Below are 24341 nucleotides of genomic sequence, written 5' to 3'. Positions count from 1 at the left end.
CCTGGATGGATCGCATACAAACCAATCGGGTTTCGGAAGCTGACAACTTATAAAACTTCACTTCCAGAACAATTTGTCCCAATTTGTTTGAATGTCTAAATTTTAAAAATGTTGTCAAGAACATTACGAGGGACAGTTATTGAAGTCTATTATGTCATGGGATAAAAATTATTCCGCATAATGTTAAATTGCAAACATAATCATGATTCTGTCTAATTGTTAATAAATTATGGCTTCAATGATTATTTTATAAAATAAAAAAAATATGATAAAGTGGAGCGTGACATGGGTGTCGCGTTTCATCACCACACAAGATGTGAGCATAAAAGCGGTTGAAATGGTAACCTGTATTAAATGTTAATTAATATTCTTATCAATACAGCACAATGTTGAGATGATTCACTTGATCGACAGTTTAATGCCTATCATGCCCTTCACATTAATTCACTGTCATCCTGGATCAGCATCCTTGCGGTTCTCCAGCCTTCTACTGGTTAGACTGGTTAGCACATCCGCCTCACAGTTCTGAGGACCGGGGTTCAAATCCCGGCCCCGCCTGTGTGGAGTTTGCGTGTTCAATCTGTTCCAAAGTCTCACTTCATTATTTGATATGCATATTTTTTAAATTGTGGTTAAAGACAGCCAAGTACAACACTACCTTGACGTACCAGTGCCCCAGTTTAGCAATTTTTCTTAGGGCTTGTCGCTTGGGCCCTTTTTTGTTTTACGTTGCCATCATTTTGGTTTTGGAGGGTTTTGAAAGGATTAAAGGCATTTCAGTTCTTTTCAACAGGGAAAATGGATTTGACATACACTGTTTGAAGAATTGTATTTTATGACGGATCCCATTTACACTTTTCAACCTTTTCACCAATAGTCAAACATCTAATCAGAATCTAGTTCGATCAATCATTTGCTAATTTTAAAAAATTAGACAAAAGTATTTTGGCACCAGTCATAATTCTCAACATTTGTCCACAGGAGCCTTTTCGAAGATACAAAGAAAATGAAAAGATTGAAAAAATAAAAGATGTTAGAGAGAAGACAAGAATGTAGATTTTTGTAAATCAGTATGATCGTAATTTCCTTTGATATTAAACATTTACTTTTTCATTTAAAGCTTCTTCATCACTGCTGTTCTCACTGCACACTTGTGTGTTTTAGCCTGATACTTACGAGAGAATCTTTGACCGCAAACTGAGCAAGCAAAAGGTTTCTCACCAGTGTGTCTTGTCATGCGTCGTTCGCTCTTACAAGCAAATGTTTTCCCACACTGAGAACATTTCCATCATTTGTTGTCAGCGTGACATGTCATATCAACTTCGGACTTTTCATCATCATCTTCATCAGAGTGAGGAGTGTGACGTCATGTCGTCACTATCTGAGAGTGGAGCTAAGAGGCCGTCTGCTTGTGATCCTCCACAGTGCCCCAGCTTTGCAGTTTTTCCACTTCGGCCTTGTCGCTTGGGCCATTTTTTCCCTTTATGTTGAGAGCATTTTGTTTTTGGAGGGGTTCCAGTGGTTAAAAGAAATTTCAATTCTTTTTTTAATGGGAAAATGGATTTGATGTACAAGCAAATTGAGTAGCCCTCACTGTTTAAAGGAGTGTATTTTATTAAGGATCACAAATACACTTTCTTTCCAGTCTTATTTCAATCAATCATTCACTTATTTGATATTGACATCACTAAAACGTTGGAGAAAATGCATGCATTGCTCAAAGGAAGTTTGTGTCTTCATGGTCCACATTTCACGTACATGTTTGTTTTATGTATATTTGCTCAAGAAAATTTAACTGGCAGTCATTTCCAATAACATCAAAACGTTTTGGAGCAATTGGTAAATAACTAATTCCCTTTCGAACGCCCCTTTTTCATCGGCAAAATCGAAAATGGAAAATCACTTGCCATCGCTGGTGTGGGAAAAGGAATGTCCTATACTATTAAGTGGCACTAATGGGTCATATTTTATACATCGTAGCTGTCAGGTGGAATCCCCTCACTTTTTTCAGAAAAAAAAGACCACACCTTGCTTGAGTTTCCAAACACCACTTTGTTCAAGCTGGTATTATATCTTACATTGCAGTCATATACCATTGCATCACATGAACAACAGCTAGTACCCCAGAATTATGTTCAATCACTAATTTGATGTGCTAAAAAATTGCAAATTTATTAGGGTGTCATCAGTAATGGATGACACCCTAATACAAACACGGCGGGTGATTGCCACATCCTTGCAGGCCTCATACATGAACCCAAGAAACATCGATAACGAAGGGTCTCTAACCTAACCCAATAATACCCAAAAACTGTCAACAATCATCACCAAAATTTATGCGGACATCTCTACTCATCGCAGCTTCAACCTCTGAAAAATATTTCCACAATCAGCCCAATATTTTAGATTATATGGATCAGATAAAATAAAATCAGATCAGCTGCAGTTTCAGGATATTAAGCGACGTAACGCGTTCGGCCGGGAGACCCTCGTCATGGGTCAGCCGACGTTATGACAGACAGCCAAAGTCCACGTCTGTCACACAATGCCACCTACAGAAACGCCTCTGTGATCCATACATACATTTGATCTATACATACATACACACATATACTATACATTTGTGGTGCAATCAATTCAAAATTGAGCTGACGTACGTTCAAAGAAGAATTTAAAAATAAAAAAATAAAATTCAAAATTATTATTTTTTAAACAATCACTATCACTATTTTTTCTCATTATTGTCTTCTTATTATCATTATTGTCCCAGACTTTCAATATGGGGACAAATTACACCATGGAAAACACAGAGGTTCAATGAGGAAATGTAATCGGCTCCTGCTCATTATGCGTCAGGCTGTAACAGGCTGACATGTCCAAAATGTGGGCAGGCCAAAATCTAGCTGAAAATTAAATATTTCATCAGTAAATGACTAAAATGACTACTGAGTGTGTTTTGGGGGGCTTTTTTCGGTAGACATTTTTGAGTCCAGCACGATGGCATAAGTGCCCATGTTCTCACCTTCAACTAGTCCCTTTAAAGTATTTTGGCACCAATGGCACTTGCGGGTCTTTGAGAAAATATATGGACAAGAAGAAGAATACAATAAAATCTGGTACACAGAATACAAGACTGTAGATTTTTGTAAATCAGGTAATTAGTTTTCAGATTAAACATTTACATTTTCATTAAAAAGCTTCTTGATCACTGCTCTTCTCACCCGCACACTTGTGTGTCTTAGTCTGATACGTATAACAGAACATTTGGCCACAAACTAAGCAGGAAAAAGGTTTCTCACCAGTGTGCGTTCTTCGTCCTCCACTTCCTCTTTAATGTGAAGGGGCTCTGGCTCCTGCTGGTCAGTACGAAGATCTTCAGTGATGTCTGTAAAACACAAGAAGACAAACACAAATCTGTTCTCATGTTGTGACTAATGTGTATTATGCAGGGATCAGGCATCTCTTTCATGTGTGTAACGTATCTCAGACGCACAGAAATTAGCAGGGGCGCATAAAGTACGATCAAGCTGCATTTTCAGACAAGGCTAAACACATAATATACTGAGAGAGAACAAGAGCAATGGCTAACACAACTGACATGCAAACACCAAAGGCATGAAAAAGGTGGCAAAATTAAAAAAAAAAATACAAAAATAAACAATTATAGGGGGGCCTGGGGGTTATCTCATTCTGGCCAATGACAGAGGATTGTTAACCTGACATGCGCAAAACAAATTGTACAGTGCAGTAAAATGGTTCAATCGATCCACGTGGATAAAATTAAAAATGTTTGGAGTAAAAAAGTAACATTGTAGGGGTGGGCAATATAAGAAATGCAGGTGGACGCAGAATGTGTTTGTCTACGGAGGCTAAACAAAGTTTGTCTAAGTCGAGTTCCCATACTACATCCACTCCAGATCTACTTCTTTCCAAATTAATACTGAATTGTTGGCTTGACAGAGTACATCCATCACTACTTTACCACACTAAAACAGAATTCATCAAATCTCGGTCCGGGTAAACTTGTCTCGATGCATTTTGAATCTTCCCAAGCTAGTCTAGCCTAGCTTAGCTTGCTAGCCGCACACAAAGAGAGACGTTTGTTAGCAAAACATTTTTCAGTAAAGATCAAGTGGGAGGATAAAGTTTTGTGTACGTCAGCAAAGTACGTGGAGGGTTAGCTAACTTAACTCACGCTCAGTCACTCCGTACTCAAATTGACTAACTTGAGCCAATGTTCCAGCTGCAATGTTCCTTTTTTCCGTTCATCTTTGCTGATGTCACAACCGCCAATCAACAGGGCCCGTCCTTAACGGCCCACGCTCAAGACTTCAGACATTACACTGGACACAACAGAACATGTAATAAGAGTGGAACTCCATCTAACCTCAGCCGTGAGGCATGCTGGGTCGCCGTCAACTTTGCTGATGTTACAATACGTTGACAAGACGATGGAACATTACTTGGGCAGGCCGCCCAAGAAGATGAAACTACAATCCCCCCCTCCCAAAAAAAAACATGCACTTTCTAACTGTACAGACACAGAAAAAGCTCAACTGTCTTCTTCATGGCTCTGCACCATAATTAGCCAGGCTAGCTAGCTAGCTAACATCACTAGTCGCCAGATTATTACATCCAATAACATATACAAAATGGCAGCGCGGCAAAAGACTGTGTCGCGCAGCCAGCTCCAATGGCTCTGCACTGTGATTAGGCCAGCCAGCTAGCTAGCCTCACAAATCATCACGTGACAAAGTTACTATTCTTCGCCTCCATGCCAGCTTCGTCACTGGCACAAGACGGGAGCACGGAATGTCCCTGGAGTAAATGAGACATCCACAGCTGCGGAAATGCCAGAGGGGAGCTGCCTGCGTGATGAAGTTACTGTCGCTGATCATCGTGACACTGAGTCACTAATCACTGCCTGAATGGCGGCTTTGTTGGCAGATTACCATGTCCAATAATGCGCGGACAACAACTGTGTGCTAACAAGAATTTTGTCATCAAAGTTGGGTTAGGAGGAGGCATTGCACACCAAAACACAATGACACTTTACGGCACTGGGTCGTAACTGCTATATTGCCTGTTGGAATATGGCCATGAGACAGGCAACGATTAGGTATCTTCAAATACAATAAAAGCCTAAGATAATCGCAACAATGAAACATCTTTATTTGCCAAGTATGTAAAAAAACAAGGAATTTGTCTCTGGGAGTTCGGCCGATCTTGTATGACAACAGACAGCTACTGTGAAAAACTCTCATTTGTCGACCGTTGGCATAATGTGATGAATGGTGCATTTGACAGTCACCAGTAAAATGGTTCCATCGATCTAAGTCGATAAAATTCAAAACATTTGGGGTGAGAAGTAATGCCTAGTATGAACAAAAATGGCAAGGTGAGTGTACTTTTTATTTTCCTGATAGTGGCATCTGGTAAAAGAGGGGGGGAAAAAATTAAAAATAAGAAAATGTACACTAGATTACTAATGAATGCAACTGAACTTTTTATATTGTACAAAGTTAAATATCTGTTATAAAAATATTAGCAAAATGACTCAAATGTCAAACTGTATTTTCCCAAAAATACCCCAAAAACTACAAACCCAATTCCAATGAAGTTGGGACATTGTGTTAAAGATAAATAAAAACAGAATACAAAGATTTGCAAATCATGTTCAACTATATTTAACTGGGATTCCAACTGACTATATATATATTTAAGATATTTAATGTTCAAACTGATCAAATTTCTTGTTTTTAGCAAATAATCATTAACTTAGAATTTTATGGCTGCAACACGTTCCAAAAAAGCTGGGACAGGGTCATGTTTACCACTGTGTTACATCACCTTTTCTTTTAACAACATTCAATAAATGTTTGGGAACTGAGGACACTAATTGTTGAAGCTTTGTAGGTGGAATTCTTTCCCATTCTTGCTCGATGTACAGCTTCAGCTGTTCAACAGTCTGGGGTCTCCGTTGTAGTATTTTACGCTTCATAATGCGCCACACACTTTCAATGGGAGACAGGTCTGGACTGCAGACAGGCCACTCTAGTACCCTCACTCTTTTACTACGAAGCCACGCTGTTGTAAGACGTGCAGAATGTGGTTTGCCATTGTTTTGCTGAAATAAGCAGGTGGGTCCATGAAAAAGACGTTGCTTGGATGGCAGCATATGTTTCTCCAAAAACTGTACGTACCTTTCAGTATTAATGGTGCCTTCACAGATCTGTAAGTTACCCATGCCATTGGTACTAACACGGCCCCATACCATCACAAATGCTGGCTTTTGAACTTTGCGTCCATAACAGTCCGGATGGCTCTTTTCCTCTTTGGCCCGGAGGACAGAACGTCCACAATTTCAAAAAACAATTTGAAATGCGGACTTGTCAGACCACAGAACACTTTTCCACTTTGCATCACTCCATCTTAGATGAGCTCGGACCCAGAGAAGCTGGCGGCGTTTCTGGGTGTTGTTGATAAATGGCTTTTGCTTTGCATAGTAGAGTTTCAAGTTGCACTTACGGATGTAGTGCCGAACTGTACTTACTGACATTGGCTTTCTGAAGTGTTCCTGAGCCCATGCGGTGATATCCTTTACACATTGATGGCGGTTTTTGATGCAGTGCCGCCTGAGGGGTCGAAGGTCACGAGCATTCAATGTTGGTTCTCGGCCTTGCCGCTTTCATGCAGTGATTTCTCCAGATTCTCTGAACCTTTTGATGATATTATGGACCGTAGATGATGAAATCCCTAAATTCCTTGCAATTGTACGTTGAGGAACATTGTCCTGAAACTGTTGGACTATTTTCTCACGCACTTGTTCACAAATGTGAATGACTGAGCAATTCAGGGAAGCTCCTTTTCTACCCAATCATGGCACCCACCTGTTCCCAATTAGCCTGTTCACCTGCGGGATGTTCCAAACAGGAGTTTGATGAGCATTCCTCAACTTTCTCACTTTGTCTTTTTTGCCACCTGTCCCAGCTTTTTTGGAACGTGTTGCAGCCATAAAATTCTGAGTTAATGATTATTTGCAAAAAACAATAAAGTTTTTCAGTATGAACATTAAATATCTTTTCTTTGTAGTGTATTCAATTAAATATAGGTTGAATATGATTTCCAAATCATTGTATTCTGTTTTTATGTTTAACCGAGCAATTTAGAGTCTTCAATCAACGTACCATGCATGTTTTTGGGATGTGGGAGGAAACCGGAGTGCCCGGAGGAAACCCATGCAGGCGCTGAACACGCAAACTCCACACAGGCGAGGCTGGGATTTGAACCCCAAACCTCATAACTGTGAGACAGATGTGCTAACCAGTCATCTTCCATGCCACCCATTGCAGATATACTTCTTTTCAAATTTGTTCTGCATTGAAGGCTCGACAGACATCCATCATTATTTTACCGTACTAAAGCATCATTCATTAAATATTTGTGTCCAGGAGAACTTGTCTCGATGCATTTTGAAGATAGTTTATTCTAGCCTAGCTTGCTAGCTACAAACAAAGAGAGACATTTGGTCACCAGATTATTACGTTTAATTACACATACAAAATTGCAGCACAGCATAAATATTATATATATTCCATTTGTAATAACTAAGTGATTGATTGCTACTTTACTTTACGAGTGGAGGCTAGCTTGACCGGCGCTATATACCTGCCTTTAGCGTCCTCCTTCACGCGCACCCTTCCCCCTTTACGTCCGCATTTCCTCTGTATAAGCAGCGTGTCGGCAGGAAATGCTCCCAGTCAGTCAAGCGGCGCGCTCGTCACACAACAACATTTATACATTTTGGAACTCGGCGCACACACAAGGCACGTCGCATTACAAGGCGCCCAGTCCATTTTGGAGAAAATTTACGACTTGTAAGTGCGCCTTATAGTCGTGAAAATACGGTAATAAAAATATTTCTAAACTGCACAGGTTGTGCTTCAAGCAGAAGTAGGGACTGGTTTCAAGGACAATGACAACCACACGAGATCCCATTCACTGCCACCAAAGAATAAAATCCAGATGTGGATAAAACTTTGCTAGATTTTCGGCGCAAGGTAAAAAAAAAACTAGACTACTGAGCGAACGGTAGAAGAGGAGAATTACGAGGGACAAAGTGCAAGTCTGGGAGCCCCATGTGTTCACGCATCTTTGTCTAATGTAAATTCTGCACATAGTTATACTTCTAAATACATTATTTTTCTGTACTTTCTCTGTATTGTTTTATGTTCAGATGTTTGAGGTTTTCACGAAAGGAAAAAAATATTGGTGTCAAAGTCATTGTTCTGCTTGATGTGTCTGCTTTCACAACAAGGCTGTTTTTCCTCCACAAACAGATTTGGCTGAAAGTCGCCTATATTTGACTGCTGATTACTAAAGAACGGTATAAGGTAGAGACGAACTTTTTTCCTGATGAAAGAAAGAGAGTCGGATCTTTCTTTTGGTGGTTTTGGTGTTTACATCGTCATAGTACACAATATTCTGTGAGGCGTGAAAATGGAGTGAAAATGTCTGGCAGTGAATGAGTTAAATGCGTCATCAAACGGAGGCTGTAAATAAACACAGGAACGGGAATAAAATTAAAATGCATGCAACAAGTGAACCCACCTGCTCTGTGTAGCACAATTCGAGACTGCAGACTGAACACAGCGTCCAGTAGTTGACGTTGTGGCTCCTTCTCCTCTTTTGGGCCACAAAGTTCCTCCTCGTACTCTGCTGTCCTCCTTGCACACATTTTCACACGACGATCGCAACACTTTCCGCTCTAAATTGGAGGGATGAGAAAAGCAAGTGATAATCGGACATGTGAAACATTGAACTAAAGATTCAGATTTGGACATTGTGAGTCAAACAGTAGGTTAGTCAAAACGGCAAAGCACCAAAGTCAACAAAAGGAAACTGTAAAACGTAATTATGTATTGTAACAGATAACAGAGATGAAGAAGACAACTAATTTTTACTTCAGGAGAAACAATTGATAGACATTATTCAACAAAAGGATCCAGATGAAGATAATAAAAACAAATAACGATTTAGAAAATAATTGTGAGAGGACATTATTTTAGTATCTCAGACAAAGCTTACAGAATGTAGTAGTTGGTGTGTGTGTTATTTTCTCTCCATTTAAGTGTTAGCATTAGATACTCGGAGGTGGTGTAAAGTAGAACACTTTACCTGACGCTTGATCTCTGCTTCGCGAAGTGTTGCTCACAAACGTGTCTCTTTGTTAGCAAGCTAAGCTAAACTAAGCTAAGCTAGGCCGAGAAGCTTCAACGTGCACGAGACGACTCCAACCGGACACGAAGATTGCACGAATGATGTTTTAGTCCACTAAAGTCGCGATTAGGGGCGTCAAGCGTCGAGGATTCGCAACATTCGGTCCAAATTCAGGAAGATTTGCTGAAGCACGATCGTCCCTCCTCCCGCATGGCGAGAAGGGAAAGGAGATGTATTACCCATGATCCTTTACGGCAGTCCACCGGTTTGAGCCAAACGAAGTCAAACCAGCCGCCCCTAATTTTATTCATACTCGGCATTACGGTAATAAACCGCCAACGAGCGGCACCTTCAAAATAAAATCGCCCGACAGGGACGTCAATGCTTCGGATTTAAAATAATTATATTAAATATATATATATATATATATATATATATATATGAGAGAAAGTAAACTATGCCAGGACTACAACCAGCAAGGGTCATTCTAATCTTGAGATAGATTAAAAATTCAAGTTTATTTGAAATCTGCACACATGACTGCAAGTATATCTTTTTTTTATAAATTTGATTTGAATTTTTCATGTGAAAAGAATTGCCCAGGTCTGCTCGAACCCGAACCCGGGGATTCAGATATTGATGTTTGGAGAATTGGTATCGATAATTATCTCAATAAAAGTGCAATGAACATTGTTACGATGTGGGAAACACCTGAACTGGGCTCCAGGTCATTGTCATTGAGACATTGAATGCAAGTAGGCCTCAGCTAATAAGTGTCAATCAAAGCCTACACAACTATCAGCAGCAATGAAATTGACTGCGTTCAATTTGCCTCATCAATCGTATTTGCAATATTTTAAAATCAGTGTTTTACATCATCGTTTAAACTTCAGTTGTTAAATGAAATTATCTTGGAAGGAAGTGGGAACATCTCTTCTGGTTATGGTGTATGGCCGATGCTTTCATTCAACTTCAATTTTTGTGTTGGAAGAGTTAATTTTGTAACGATCTTTGTATATATGGACAAACAAATGTTATGTTTACTTGACAAATTCTGATGTCGTCATAGTTGATCCAAACTTCAGTTTGTGCCAGTCATACTTCTGAAGTCCATTGCCCCAGACTCAAATGATCCAGCTGGGTGATAGGCTGACACATCCCAATGAGCTCATCTGCAATGAATCCCAAATATTGCGGAAGTATTGACATATGTGAAAATGTAAATACGACATCGACCAACATCGTATTTTATCTTTTATTGCTGAAAGATAACGAGTCTTGTTTCACACAGATTAGTGACGTAGGTTGCTGTGACTTATTTCGTCCACCAGATGTCACTAATGTTGTTCTCACTGACTCCGAATCTGTTCGGGCACAAATTAAATGAAAGCCTCAAACCTTCATGAGGCTTTTTTTTGCCAAAAAGCTGAGGAATATCACGCGAATATCGTCATCGCAAGCAAAAAATATTTTCATTGCAAGTGATATATATATATATTTTTTTGCTTGAGTTAGATTATCTCCCAATGTCTGATTTTTGCTTGCAATTCAAGAAGTCTTGTTTTTTTCGTTTACAAAGTAAATATTGTGTGACTTTTGGATGCTACAGTTACGCAAAATAACATTTTTCTTAGCGTTTCCCAACCGCTACCCGCTTCCCCGATGCTCACCAAAATGCTTAATTTCTGTGTCGTCATTTCCTTTACGTCGGTGGTGCGCCACCAACGGGGCCAGCGAGGGAAATTAAGACGATGGAAACTAAAAAACAAAATAATACAATATAGATAAATACAACAAGCTGTGTGGTGCTTATTTATTTTATAATTTTACTTTTATTATCGCAGCGTTGAGATTATGGACGTCCTCTGATGTTAGACTGGACCATGAGTTGCTCGTGCCTGGTGATTGGCTGTGACGTCAGCAAAGATGAACGAGCAAAGGGACATTTAAGCTTGAACGTGGGCTCAAGTCAGGCAGTCTGTGTGTGGAGTGCCTGGCGTGAGTAGTAGTCGACAGCAGCTCTTGAATGAATGTGCATTGAGTTCTTTGTAAAAATGTGTGGAAGATTTTTTCACTTTAACAAGGGGACATTATCCCCATTCAGTTTACACAGATGATGCAACACAACATGTTAAGACCATAGACTTTGCTCAGGGGGCCGTCATTGCGTTTCAACAGGCATCTCCACCTGCCCTTCAGTCTTCCAAATGCATGCTCAGCTGTTCTTCTGGCTCTGCTTGATTTGTTATTGCACATGAACTGCTGGGTGGCCAGCCTGCCATTGTCAGTCAAAGGTTTCAGCAGCCAGCCGAGAGCAGAAATCATCAAAAGTGTCCTCGGATACGCCAAAATTGTTCACCCACTGGGTCGGAACTACGGCTTCCCACCATTTTGATGCTCTGAGGTGCTTCGGGGAACAGCCCCCGATCAGTCGTAAGTGCGTATCGAAAACACAAAACGGTAAAGAAAAATGAAACTGTCAATACTTTGTCAATGGAAACTATTCAAAGAGGAGCTTATTGAAATGAGTAAAACAAAGCAAAATAAAAGCAGACACAAAACCATCTGTAAAATGTGAGAAAGTTACATATTTACATCATGCGTGACATTCCAGCGGCACGGAGGACGACTGGTTAGCACATCTGCCTCACAGTTCTGAGGACCCAGGTTCAAATCCACCCTTCCGGTGTGGAGTTTGCAGGTTCTCCCTGTCTGCGTTTTCTCTGGGTACTTTGCTTTCATCCAACATTGCAAAAACATGCATGCTAGATTCATTGAAAATTCTAAATTGCCTGTAGGTGCGAATGGTTGTTTGTCTTTGTGTGCCCTACGATTGGCTGGCGACCAGTTCAGGGTGTACCCGGCCTCGCGCTGAGAGTCAGCTGAGAGAGGTTCCAGCTCGCTCGCGACCATGGTGAGGATAAGCGGGACGGAAAGTGGATGGATGGATGACATTCAATCATCGTATATTGTGAATAAAAAGCTCTTAGCAGGCTAAAAACAGGGGCAGCTATCATGTACAGTATACGATGAGATTGTACTTTGATTATTTATTACTGTATTTACTTATACACACAGATACATCCGCGCGTGCGCGCACACACACACACACACGCGCACACACACACACACACAAAACGGCCTTCTGACTTCTGTAATGGAAGTTGAGTGGATAACCAGTCTCAATTTAAGAGATGCTTCAATACAATATGCAGTAGACAGTATTTTGACATGAAAATATTTTTTTAAATTTGCATTTTTGCAGCAGCACGGTGGGCGACTGGTTAGAGCGTCAGCCTCACAGTTCTGAGGACCTGGGTTCAATCCCCGGCCCCGCCTGTGTGGACTTTGCATGTTCTCCCCGTGCCTGCATGGGTTTTCTCCGGGCACTCCGGTATCCTCCCACATCCCAAAAACATGCATTAATTGGAGACTCTAAATTTCCCATAGGTGTGAATCTGAGTGCGACTGGTTGTTTGTTTGTATGTGCCCTGCGATTGGCTGGCAAACAGTTCAGGGTGTACCCCGCCTCCTGCCCGATGATAGCTGAGATAGGCTCCAGCACGCCTGCGACCCAAGTGAGGAGAAGCGGCTCAGAAAATGCATGGATGGATGGATGCATTTTTGCAACTTACTCTGACAGTCGCATACAATAGGTACTTCTTTCCATGAGTAACCAAGGATTGGCACCTCCATAAATGCCTAACAGAGAGAATGCAGGGGTCCACTGTATGACCCTTATTGATACTTGTTGTGACATGCATGTTATTATTTTACACTTGTTCACATTTATTGTTAATGTTGACCTGCCTATTTTTATTATATCCAATAAACCTTAACTCAACTGACTGTACTAATAAACTTAAATATGAATATGAACCATATGACACAACATTTAAGTCAAACATGACAATTGATGTGACCAAACCATGTGTGTTTGTCTTCTTGTGTCTTGCAGACATCAGTGAAGATGTACGTCCCGAGGGGCAGGAGCGGGAGCCCCCTCACATTAAAGAGGAAGTGGAGTAGGAAGATGACCACCGCATCAAAGAGGAAGACAAATTGGAGCCCACTCCCATTAAAAAAGAGGATGAGGAAGAGCACACTCACATCAAACATGAAGTGGAGGAGGACATCAACAAGTTTCCATCGACTGGTGTCCCTTTGAAGAGTGAAGATGAAGGTCAAAGTGAGGAGAGCAGAGTGGCGGAACCTCCAAGCAACAGCTCAAGTCAACACATGACAACAGAAGCTGATGGAGACCACTGTGGAGGATCACAAGCAAATGGACTCTTAGCTCCACTGTCAGATAGTGACGACATGACGTCCTTTTACCTGCTCAGTTTGTCGTCAAAGATTAATTGAAAACAGAAGCTTAAAAACACACATAAGAACCCACACTGGTGAGAAACCTTTTGTCTGCTCAGTTTGTGGTCAAAGATTCATTGAAAAAAGAATCTTAAGAAGACACACAAGAACCCCCACTGGTGAGAAACCTTTTGTCTGCTCATTTTGTGGGCAAAGATGCTCTGTCAAGGGAAACTTAAAAATACACACAAGAACCCACAGTGGTTAGAAACCTTTTGCATGCTCAATTTGTGGTCAAAGATTCATTGAAAACAGAAGCTTAAAAAGACACACAAGAACCCACACTGGTGAGAAACCTTTGGCCTGCTCAGTTTGTGGGCAAAGATTCATTGAAAACAGAAGCTTAAAAAGACACACAAGAACCCACACTGTTAAGAAACCTTTTGCCTGCTCAGTTTGTGGGCAAAGATTCTCTGTGAAGAGATACTTAAAACGAGACACAAGAACCCACACTGGTGAAAAACCTTTTGCCTGCTCAGTTTGTGGTCAAAGATTCATTGAAAACGGAAGCTTAAAAGACACACAAGAACCCACACTGGTGAGAAACCTTTTGCCTGCTCAGTTTGTGGGCAAAGATTCATTGAAACCAGAAGCTTAAAAAGACACACAAGAACCCACACTGTTGAGAAACCTTTTGCCTGCTCAGTTTGTGGGCAAATATTCTCTGTCAAGGGAAACATAAAAACACACACAAGAACCCAGACTGGTGAGAAACGTTTTGCCTGCTCAGTTTGTGGTCAAAGATTAATTGAAAACAGAAGCTTAAAAACACACACAAGAACCCACACTGGTGAGAAACCTTTTACCTGCTCAGTTTGTCGTCAAAGATTCATTGAAAACAGAAGCTTAAAAACACACACAAGAACCCACACTGGTGAGAAACGTTTTGCCTGCTCAGTTTGTGGTCAAAGGTTCTCTGTGAAGAGATACTTAAAAATACACACAAGAACCCACACTGGTGAGAAACCTTTTGCCTGCTCAGTTTGTGGTCAAAGATTAATTGAAAACGGATTCTTAAAAAGAGACACAAGAACCCACACTGGTGAGAAACCTTTTTCCTGCGCAGTTTGTGGTCAAAGATTCTCTGTCAAGGGAAACTTAAAAACACACACAAGAACCCACACTGGTGAGAAACCTTTTGCCTGCTTAGTTTATGGTCAAAGATTTATTGAAAACAGAAGCTTAAAAAAACACACAAGAACCCACAGTGGTGTGAAACCTTTTACCTGCTAAGTTTGTAGTCAAAGATTCATTGAAAACAGAAGCTTAAGAAGACACACAAGAACGCACACTGGTGAGAAACCTTTTGTCTAATCAGTTTGTGGTGAAAGGTTCTCTGTGAAGAGATACTTAAAATACACACAAGAACACACACTGGTGAGAAACCTTTTGCCTCCTCAGTTTGTGGTCAAAGATTAATTGAAAACGGTTTCTTAAAAAGAGACACAAGAACCCACGCTGGTTAGAAAACTTTTTTCCTGCTCAGTTTGTAGTCAAAGATTCATTGAAAACAGAAGCTTAAAAAGACACACAAGAACTCACACTGGTGAGAAACCTTTTGCCTGCTCATTTTGTGGTCAAAGATTCATTGAAAACCGAAGCTTAAAAAGACACACAAGAACCCACACTAGTGAGAAACATTTTGCTTGCTCAGTTTCTGGTCAAAGATTCATTGAAAACGGAAGCTTAAAAAGACAGACAAGAACCCACACTGGTGAGAAACTTTTTACCTGCTCAGTTTACGGTCAAAGATTCATTGAAAACAGAAGCTTAAAAACACACACAAGAACCCACAGTGGTGTGAAACCTTTTACCTGCTCAGTTTGTGGTCAAAGATTCATTGAAAACAGAAGCTTAAGAAGACACACAAGAACCCCCACTGGTGAGAAACCTTTTGTCTGCTCATTTTGTGGGCAAAGATTCTCTGTCAAGGGAAACTTAAAAATACACACAAGAACCCAGACTGGTGAGAAACCTTTTGCCTGCTCAGTTTGTGGTTAAAGATTCATTGAAAACGGAAGCTTAAAAAGACACACAAGAACCCACACTGGTGAGAAACCTTTTGCCTGCTCAGTTTGTGGGCAAAGATTCATTGAAACCAGATGCTTAAAAAGACACACAAGAACCCACACTGTTGAGAAACCGTTTGCCTGCTCAGTTGGTGGGCAAAGATTCTCTGTCAAGGGAAACTTAAAAATACACACAAGAACCCACGCTGATTAGAAACCTTTTTTCCTGCTCAGATTGTAGTCAAAGATTCATTGAAAACAGAAGCTTAAAAATACACACAAGAACCCACACTGGTGAGAAACCTTTTACCTGCTCAGTTTACGGTCAAAGATTCATTGAAAACAGAAGGTTCAAAACATGTACTCATGGCACTCATGACTCTGTCCCATCCAGTGACCAAGGAATCATCCCAGTCAAGCTGGTGAAAGTATGCAGAGCACTCAACAAAGTTTTGGAAAAAGCTTTGGGACATTCTCCAAGCCATGGCAGTGCAGATGCACAGGAGATTGTCTTGCTGCCGAGAGATGTACTGACACAGGCAGGGGATTGAAGCCATAGCATTGGCGAGCATCCTTCCAATCTCTTTGCTGGCGCCCTCACATCTTGGTGCCAATGTTGCTGTGATGGACTTCTCATTTGCAGGTGGCTCCAGCTCTTCCAGAAGGAAGTCGAGAGACAATCCTCCAATCTTCTCCACCAGGGACCCAGTAGCACGGTAGAACTTGTGGCACAGTGTCAGTCTTTGTGCTCTGGTCAACTCAACGCTGCTCAATGATATTTGAAGCTCACTGAAAAGATGCCGGAGGAAGATCTAAGTGTCCTGTTCAGTTTGAGGCCTCACTATTGATATGTACTTGTGTGACCTTCATAAGACAAAGAGATAGACAAGTGACTGAATTGTTGCAGATGGTTCTTTTAGTGCAGGTAATATTTTCGTTACCTTCCTCCCCAGCAACTGCGAAGGCCTTGCTTTCCTCTTCGTCTAGGTCCCTGCACACTTCTCTCTGCATCTTATTCAAACAGAGGATCCTTGCCTTTATCCGGTCCTGTACACCTCACCACAATCACAACTCAGAAATAAGCTTCTTCACAGGCGAAAGGTCAGTTATTATACGTTGACATCTTGGGAATTTTGTTCTCACTGTATTTAAATAAGTTCCAAATAAATGACTAATACATACAACTCTTAAATTCTTAAACTGGATGTATGAATACATTATTAGGTGTTATTGATACAGTACAGTGCATCTCAATAAATACAATTTCAGTAGCTCAGTTCAAAAGGTATGAAACTCATATACTGTATTATATAGATTCATTAAGCACATTGAAAAATCCCTCCGTAATTTATATTTAAAAAGATTATTGTGTGTGTGTGTGTGTGTGTATATATATATATATATATCATGAAATGTTTCACTTTATGTGTAATAAATATATATAACACAGAATAACACTTTTACTCTGAGCAATCAAACTAATGAAAAAATTAATTAAGTTTACCCGATATTCCAACACTTACTACGAATGCTCCACGTTTGTCCTCGTTTCTTGCAAAACTATTCCATATATGGGACACATTTTTACACTCTATACTGTAAATATAATTCTTAACGATTGCTGAGCACTTACCACAAAAAGGAGATTGAACATCCTGGCACCCACTCTCATTTGCATTTCCCGGAACCTATAAAATGTATACAAATAATAATTAATTCCACATGCAGCCAACCTTTTGGATTTGTAAGTATTGGTATGTATTCCATGACTGCTTTGTACTTTCTCTTGTGGTAAGTTTCTACTTCGCAGCAACCACAGCATCATGTCTCTAGGCAAGAGACAGGGTGGAACTCGATTCTCCTTCGCCAAGATCACAAATTGCCTCATGAATGTCTTCTGTATATGCAAACGCAAAACACGTTACACTGTATTGATATGTCCCACCATATAATTTCAAAATCACTTACCTTTGTATTGTACATGTGTTGATCACCCTCTGGCAAAGAAGTGGGTTGCATCTGATGGAGTTCTTCAAGCACATTGTCAATACAACTGTTGAAGTGAGATTTTGAAAAGAAAAACATTTTAGAACAAAAATACAAAGCATTTTTTGGGAGAGAATACAGTATCATGAGAATGCAATATCAGACATTATTAAATAGCCTCCCGTGAAATATAAGCAGACCAGCGATATTATGAAAAAGTAAAGGGTGTAATGTATTTTATTGTAATATTTTCCATTCCAAATCATTACCAAAATAAAAGACTCTTGAAATTGGTATATTTCACTGTCATGATCACGGATTTCAAAAATTCATAAAAAAAATCTATGAGTTATCACAACACCAGTACAGTTCTGTGTGACACTACACCACCCCATGTCTCCAACAAAAGAGGTCCCATCCAAATCTGATGTGGCATTTCAAAATAAAAGACTCTTGAAATTGGTATATTTCACTTTCACGATCACGGATTTCAAAAATTATTATAAAAAAATCTGTGAGTTATCACAACACCAGTCCAGTTCTGGGTGACACTACACCACACCAGGTCTCCAACAAAAGAGGTCCCATCCAAATCTAATGTGGCACTTCAAAATAAAAGACTCTTGAAATTGGTATATTTCACTGTCATGATCACGGATTTCAAAAATGATTTTAAAAAGATCTGTGAGTTATCACAACCCCAGTCCAGTTCTGGGGGGCACTACACCACCCCAGGTCTCCAACAAAAGAGGTCCCATCTAAATCTGATGTGGCATTTCAAAATAAAAGTCTACTGAAATTGGTATATTTCACTGTCATGGACACAGATTTCAAAAATTCATTAAAAAAATCTATGAGTTATCACAACACCAGTACAGTTCTGGGGGACACTACACCTCCCCAGGTCTCCAACAAAAGGGATCCCACCCAAATCTGATGTCCATCCATCCATCCATTTTCTACCGCTTATGCGAGGTCGGGTCACGGGGGCAGTAGCTTTAGCAGGGACGCCCAGACTTCCCTCTCCCCAGCCACTTCATCCAGCTCTTCTGGGGGGATACCGATGGGTTCCCAGGCCAGCTGAGAGATATAATCTCTCCACTGTGTCCTGGGACGTCCCCGGGGTCTCCTTCCGGTGGGACGTTCCCGGAACACCTGACCAGGGAGACGTCCGGGAGGCATCCGAATCAGATGCCCCAACCACCTCATCTGGCTCCTCTCAATGCGGAGGAGCATCGGCTCTACTTTGAGCTCTTTCCGGATGACCGAGCTTCTCTCCCTATCTCTAAGGGAGAGCCCGGATACCCTGCGGAGGAAACTCATTTCGGCAGCTTGCATCCAGGATCTCATTCTTTCAGTCACGACCTACAGCTCGTGACCATAGTTGAGGGTAGGAACGTAGATCGACCGGTAAATTGAGAGCTTCGCCTTTCGACTTAGCTCCTTCTTTACCACAACGGACCGATACAAAGTCCACATCACTGCAGACGCTGCACCGATCCACCTGTCGATCCCCCGTTCCATTCATCCCTCACTCGTGAACAAGACCCCAAGATACTTGAAATCCTCCACTTGGGCAGGATCTCCTCCCCGACCTGGAGAGGGCACGCAACCCTTTTCCGACTGAGGACCATGGTCTCAGATTTGGAGGTGCTGAATGTCATCCCAGCCGCTTCACACTCGGCTGCGAACTGCTCCAGTGAGAGTTGGAGATCACGGCTTGATGAAGCCAACAGAACCCCATCATCTTCAAAAAGCAGAGATACAATACTGAGGCCACCTAACCGGACCCCCTCTACGCCTCGGCTGCACCTTGAAATTCTGTCCATAAAAGTTATGAACAGAATCGGTGACAAAGGGCAGCCTTTGCGGAGTCCAACCCTCACCGGAAACGAGTCCGACTTACTGCCGGATATACGGACCAAACTCTGACTTAGGTCATACAGGGACCGAACAGCCCGTATCACGGGGTTCGGTACCCCATACTCCCACAGCACCTCCCACTGTCATAGTCTGTGTGTGGAGTGGCTGGCGTGAGTTGTCGTGGATAGCAGCTCTTGAATGAATGTGCATTATTTTTCCGCACATGGAAAGTGTTGTGAAAATGTGTGGAAGGACATCAGAGTACGAGGAGGAATTTTGGGGGACCGAAAGAGGAGAATGAGCCACAACATCAACAACTCTTTGCTCTTTTCATTCTGCAGCCTCTCACTGTGCGACGCGGAGCAGGTTGGTTCACTTCTCTCTCACTTGTTTAGGAAATACTCTCCATTTTGAGCAGTATGACTGTTATATACGGGCGCTGTGTGATGTTACATTCAATATAATATTGTAAGCATCCGCGGCACGGTGGCCGACTGGTTAGAGCGTCAGCCTCACAGTTCTGAGGTGCGGGGTTCAATCCCCGTCCCCGCCTGTGTGGAGTTTGCATGTTCTCCCCGTGCCTGCGTGGGTTTTCTCCGGGCACTCCGGTTTCCTCCCACATCCCAAAAACATGCATTAATTGGAGACTCTAAATTGCCCGTAGGCATGACTGTGAGTGGGAATGGTTGTTTGTTTCAATGTTCCCTGTGATTGGCTGGCAACCAGTTCAGGGTGTACCCCGCCTCCTGCCCGATGACAGCTGGGATAGGCTCCAGCACGCCCGCGACCCTAGTGAGGAGAAGCGGCTCAGATAATGGATGGATGGATGTAAGCATCCAATACGCTGACCAATATTAATCATTTTTTTAAATTGTTATTCATATAAATGTAAAAGGGTTGTGGGCAATGATGCATTATCAAAGTTCAACAGTTTTACTCAACTTAGATGATTTGGTTGAAAAAGTGTGTGCAGAATTTTTGGAGGTTTATAAAACAAGGGGGGCTTCCCCATTGAACTCGGAAGTCATCCCCATTCACTTTACACAGATGATGCAACACAACATGTTAAGACCATAGACTTCACTTTGCTCAGGTGACAGTCATTGCGTTTTAACAGGCATCTCCACCTGCCCTTCAGTCTTCCAAATGCATGCTCAGCTGTTCTTCTGGCTCTGCTTGATTTGTTATTGTAGATGAACTGGTGGGTGGCCAGGCTGCCATTTTCAGTGAAAGGTTAAGGTAGCCAGCTGAGACCAGAGATCATCAAGTGTCCTCGGATACGGCAATTGTTCATCCACTGGGTCGGAAATACAGCTTCCGACATTCCGATGCTCTAATGTGCTTTGAGACGCTGCGGGGAACACAAGCCGATTGCTAGGAAGCGCATCTCAAAAACAGAAAACGTCAGAATAAGTTCAGCTCCTCCACAGTTAGTCACTACATATGTTTTGTGTAACTACCAGTATTGGGTAGATAGATCAGTACTAAGTGCGTATCGAAAACACAAAATGGTAAAGAAAAATTAAACTGTCAATTTTTTTTTCCAATCAAAACTATTCAAAGTGGAGCTTATTGAAATTAATAAAACAAAGCAAAATAAAAACATCTGTGCAATGTGAGATAGTTAAAAATTTACATAATGCGTGACATTCCAGCGGCACGGTGAACGACTGGTAAGCACATCTGCCTCACAGTTCTGAGGACCTGGGTACGAATCCAGCCTGGTCTGTGCGGAGTTTGCAGGTTCTCCCTGTGCCTGCGAAGGTTTTCTCTGGGTACTTCTGTCCTAAAACATTACAAAAACATGCATGGTAGGTGAATTGAAGACTCTAAACTGCCCGTAGGTGTCAATGTGAGTGTGAATGGTTGTTTGTTTATATGTGCCCTGCGATAGGCTGGCGATAAGTTCAAGGTGTACCCGGCCTCTTGCCTAGACTCAGCTGGGAGCGGCTCCAACTCGCCTGCGACCATAGCGAGGATAAGCAGAAGGGAAAATGGATGGATGGATGACATTCCATCATAATATATGCTGACTAAAAGGTTCATAGCAGAGCAGGCTAAAAAACAGGGGTAGCGTACTGTATACGATGAGATTGTACTTTTATATTTTTTCACTGTATTTATTTTGCATTTACTTATAACCCACAATTACAACCACACAGTTACAGCCACACACACACAATTGACTTGACCAACCCATGTGTGTTTGTCTTCTTGTGTCTTGCAGACATCGCTGAAGAGCTTCGTCCTGAGGGGCAGGAGCTCGAGCCCCCTCACATTAAAGAGGAAGTGGAGGATGAAGAGGTCCATCGCATCAAAGCGGAAGAGAAATTGGAGCCCACTCCCATTAAAAAAGAGGACGCGGAAGAGCACCCCCACATCAAACATGAAGTGGAGAAGGACATCACCAAATTTACATCTACTGGTGTCCCTTTGAAGAGTAAAGATGAAGGTCAAATTGAGGAGAACCTTCTGTTGTCAAGTCAACACATGACAACAGAAAGTGATGAAGACCACTGTGGAAGATCACAAGCAGACGGACTCTTAGCTCCACTGCCAGATTGTGATGATACAACATCACATCCTCCTCACACTGATGATGATGATGGACAGTGTGAAGGTTATATGACATGTCATATTGAAAACAAACGATGGAAATGTTCTCAGTGTGGGAAAATACTTGCTTTTCAGACCAATTTGAAACAACACATGAAAATACACAAAGGAGAGAAACATTTTGCATGCTCAGTTTGTGGTCAAAGGTTCTCTGTGAAGAGATACTTAAAAATACACACAAGAACCCACACTGGTGAGAAACCTTTTGCCTGCTCAGTTTGTGGTCAAAGGTTCTCTGTGAAGAGATACTTAAAAACACACATAAGAACCCACACTGGTGAGAAACCTTTTACCTGCTCAGTTAGTGGCCAAAGATTCTCGATAAAGGGAAGTTTAAACACACACGCAAGAACCCACACTGGTGGGAAACCTTTTGCCTGCTTGGTTTGTGGTCAAAAATTCTCTCAGAAGGTACACTTAAAATACATACAATAATGCACACTGGTGAGAACCCTTTTTGCTGCTCAGTTTGTGGTCAAAGTTTCTCTATAAAGGGAAGTTTAAAAATACACACAAGAACCCACACTGGTGAGAAACCTTTTGTCTGCTTGGTTTGTGGTCAAAGATTCTCTCAGAAGGAACACTTAAAACACACACACAAGAATCCACGCCGGTGAGAAACCTTTTGCATGCTCAGTTTGAGGTCAAAGATTCTCTCGTAAGTGTCAGGCTAAAACACACAAGTGTGCTGGTGAGAACAGCAGTGAAGAAGAATCTTTAACTGAAAAAGTAAATGTTTAATATCAAAGTAAATTACGATCATACTGATTTACAAAATTCTACAATCTTGTATTCTGTCTACCATCTTTTATTTCATCAATCTTTTAATTTTCTTTGTATCTTCTTATTGCCTCATGTTTACAAATGTCAAGAATTACCACTGGTGCCAAAATGTTTTTATCCACTGTTTTAAAATGAGCAAATGATTGATCAAACTAGATTGTGAAGAGACTTTGAACTTTTGGTGAAAATATTGAAAAGGGTAAATGGGATCCTTAATAAAATACAATTCTTCAAACAGTGAGACTCACTCAATTGTCTTGTGTATCAAATCCATTTTTCACATTGAAAAGAATTGAAATGCCTTTAATCCATTCGAAACCCTCCAAAAACAAATGGTGGCAAAGGAAAGCAAAAAATGGCCCAAGCGACAAGGCCGCAGTGGAAAATTGCTTAGCTGGGGCACTGGTAGGTCAAGGTAGCGCTGTACTTGGCTGACTTTAACCACAATAAACAACTTCTGCATATTAAATAATGGAGTGAGCCGTCAAGCCAGCTTCCCGTCCTCGTCACTGCCTGCCACGTATTCTCTGCCTCAACAACCCGCCACCGCATCTCAAGGACCACCGACCATTACCACATTGCTGGTAATCTTTTATTGCTCAGTGACTGTGTTTTTATGTTTTTCTCTCAAAAGTATTCTCTGTCAATTGACTGTCTGTTGTTGTACGAGAGCAGCTCCAACTACCGGAGACAATTGCCATGTGTGTTTTTGACATACTTGGGGAATGGAGGAAAAGTGTGCTGGTGCCCATTTTTAAGAACAAGGGTGATGTGCAGAGCTGTGGAAACTATAGAGGAATAAAGTTGATGAGCCACAAAATAGAGTTATGGGAAAGAGTAGTGGAGGCTAGACTCACAACAGATGTGAGTATTTACGAGCAACAGTATGGTTTCATGCCCAGAAAGAGTACCACAGATGCATTATTTGCCTTGAGGATGTTGATGGAAAAGTGCAGAGAAGGTCAGAAGGACCCAGAGAGGAACTGTGCCATGCGGAAGTCTGGAGTGGCAGAGAAGTATGTTAGAATAATACAGGACATGTAAGAGGGTAGGTGGCACGGTGAACGACTGGTGAGAGCGTCTGCCTCACAGTTCTATGGACCGGCGTTCAATCCCCGGCCCCGCCCGTGTGGAGTTTGCATGTTCTCCCCGTGCCTTCTTGGGTTTTCTCTGGGCACTCCGGTTTCCTCCCACATCCCAAAAACACGCATGGCAGGTTAATTGATGACTCTAAATTGCCCGTAGGTGTGAATGTGAGTGTGAATGGTTGTTTGTTTGTATGTGCCCTGCGATTGGCTGGCACCCAGTTCAGGGTGTACCCTGCCTCCTGCCTGATGAAATCTGGGATAGGCTCCAGCACTCCCGTGACCCTTGTGAGGATAAGCAGCTCAGAAAATGGATGGATGGATGTACGAGGGCAGCAGAACAGTGGTGGGGTGTGCTGTAGGTGTGACAGAGGAATTTAAGGTGGAGGTGGGACTGTATCAGGGATCAGCC

General features: G+C 41.6%; 2 protein-coding genes and 1 long non-coding RNA gene across 12 annotated transcripts in view; 1 reads left to right on the top strand and 2 right to left on the bottom strand.

Moving 5' to 3' along the window:
• LOC133472547 (gastrula zinc finger protein XlCGF57.1-like) overlaps positions 1 to 7550 on the bottom strand; it is a 220531-nt gene extending 212981 nt beyond the window's left edge. For both annotated transcript variants that reach the window (XR_009786752.1, XM_061763540.1), the window contains exons 1-2: positions 7188 to 7550; positions 3300 to 3385 (exon numbers count right to left, since the gene is read on the bottom strand). Coding sequence is in view for 1 of the 2 variants with exons in the window: in XM_061763540.1 (XP_061619524.1) it covers positions 3300 to 3385; positions 7188 to 7347 (246 nt within the window). In the remaining variant the exon portion in view is untranslated. The remainder of the gene's footprint in view (positions 1 to 3299; positions 3386 to 7187) is intronic.
• The window catches only part of LOC133472567 (zinc finger protein OZF-like), a 284984-nt gene that overhangs the window by 73582 nt on the left and 187061 nt on the right, over positions 1 to 24341 (top strand). The window lies entirely within an intron of this gene.
• Positions 16542 to 17486, bottom strand: LOC133472607 (uncharacterized). The gene is made up of 3 exons (XR_009786778.1): positions 17377 to 17486; positions 17230 to 17284; positions 16542 to 16643 (listed from the first exon to the last, which is right to left on the bottom strand). It is a non-coding gene; the product is annotated as an uncharacterized LOC133472607 (long non-coding RNA).

Source organism: Phyllopteryx taeniolatus, chromosome 23 (assembly GCF_024500385.1).
Source record: "Phyllopteryx taeniolatus isolate TA_2022b chromosome 23, UOR_Ptae_1.2, whole genome shotgun sequence".
Taxonomy (NCBI): Eukaryota; Metazoa; Chordata; class Actinopteri; order Syngnathiformes; family Syngnathidae; genus Phyllopteryx; species Phyllopteryx taeniolatus.
This window is presented reverse-complemented; position numbering and strand designations above follow the sequence as displayed.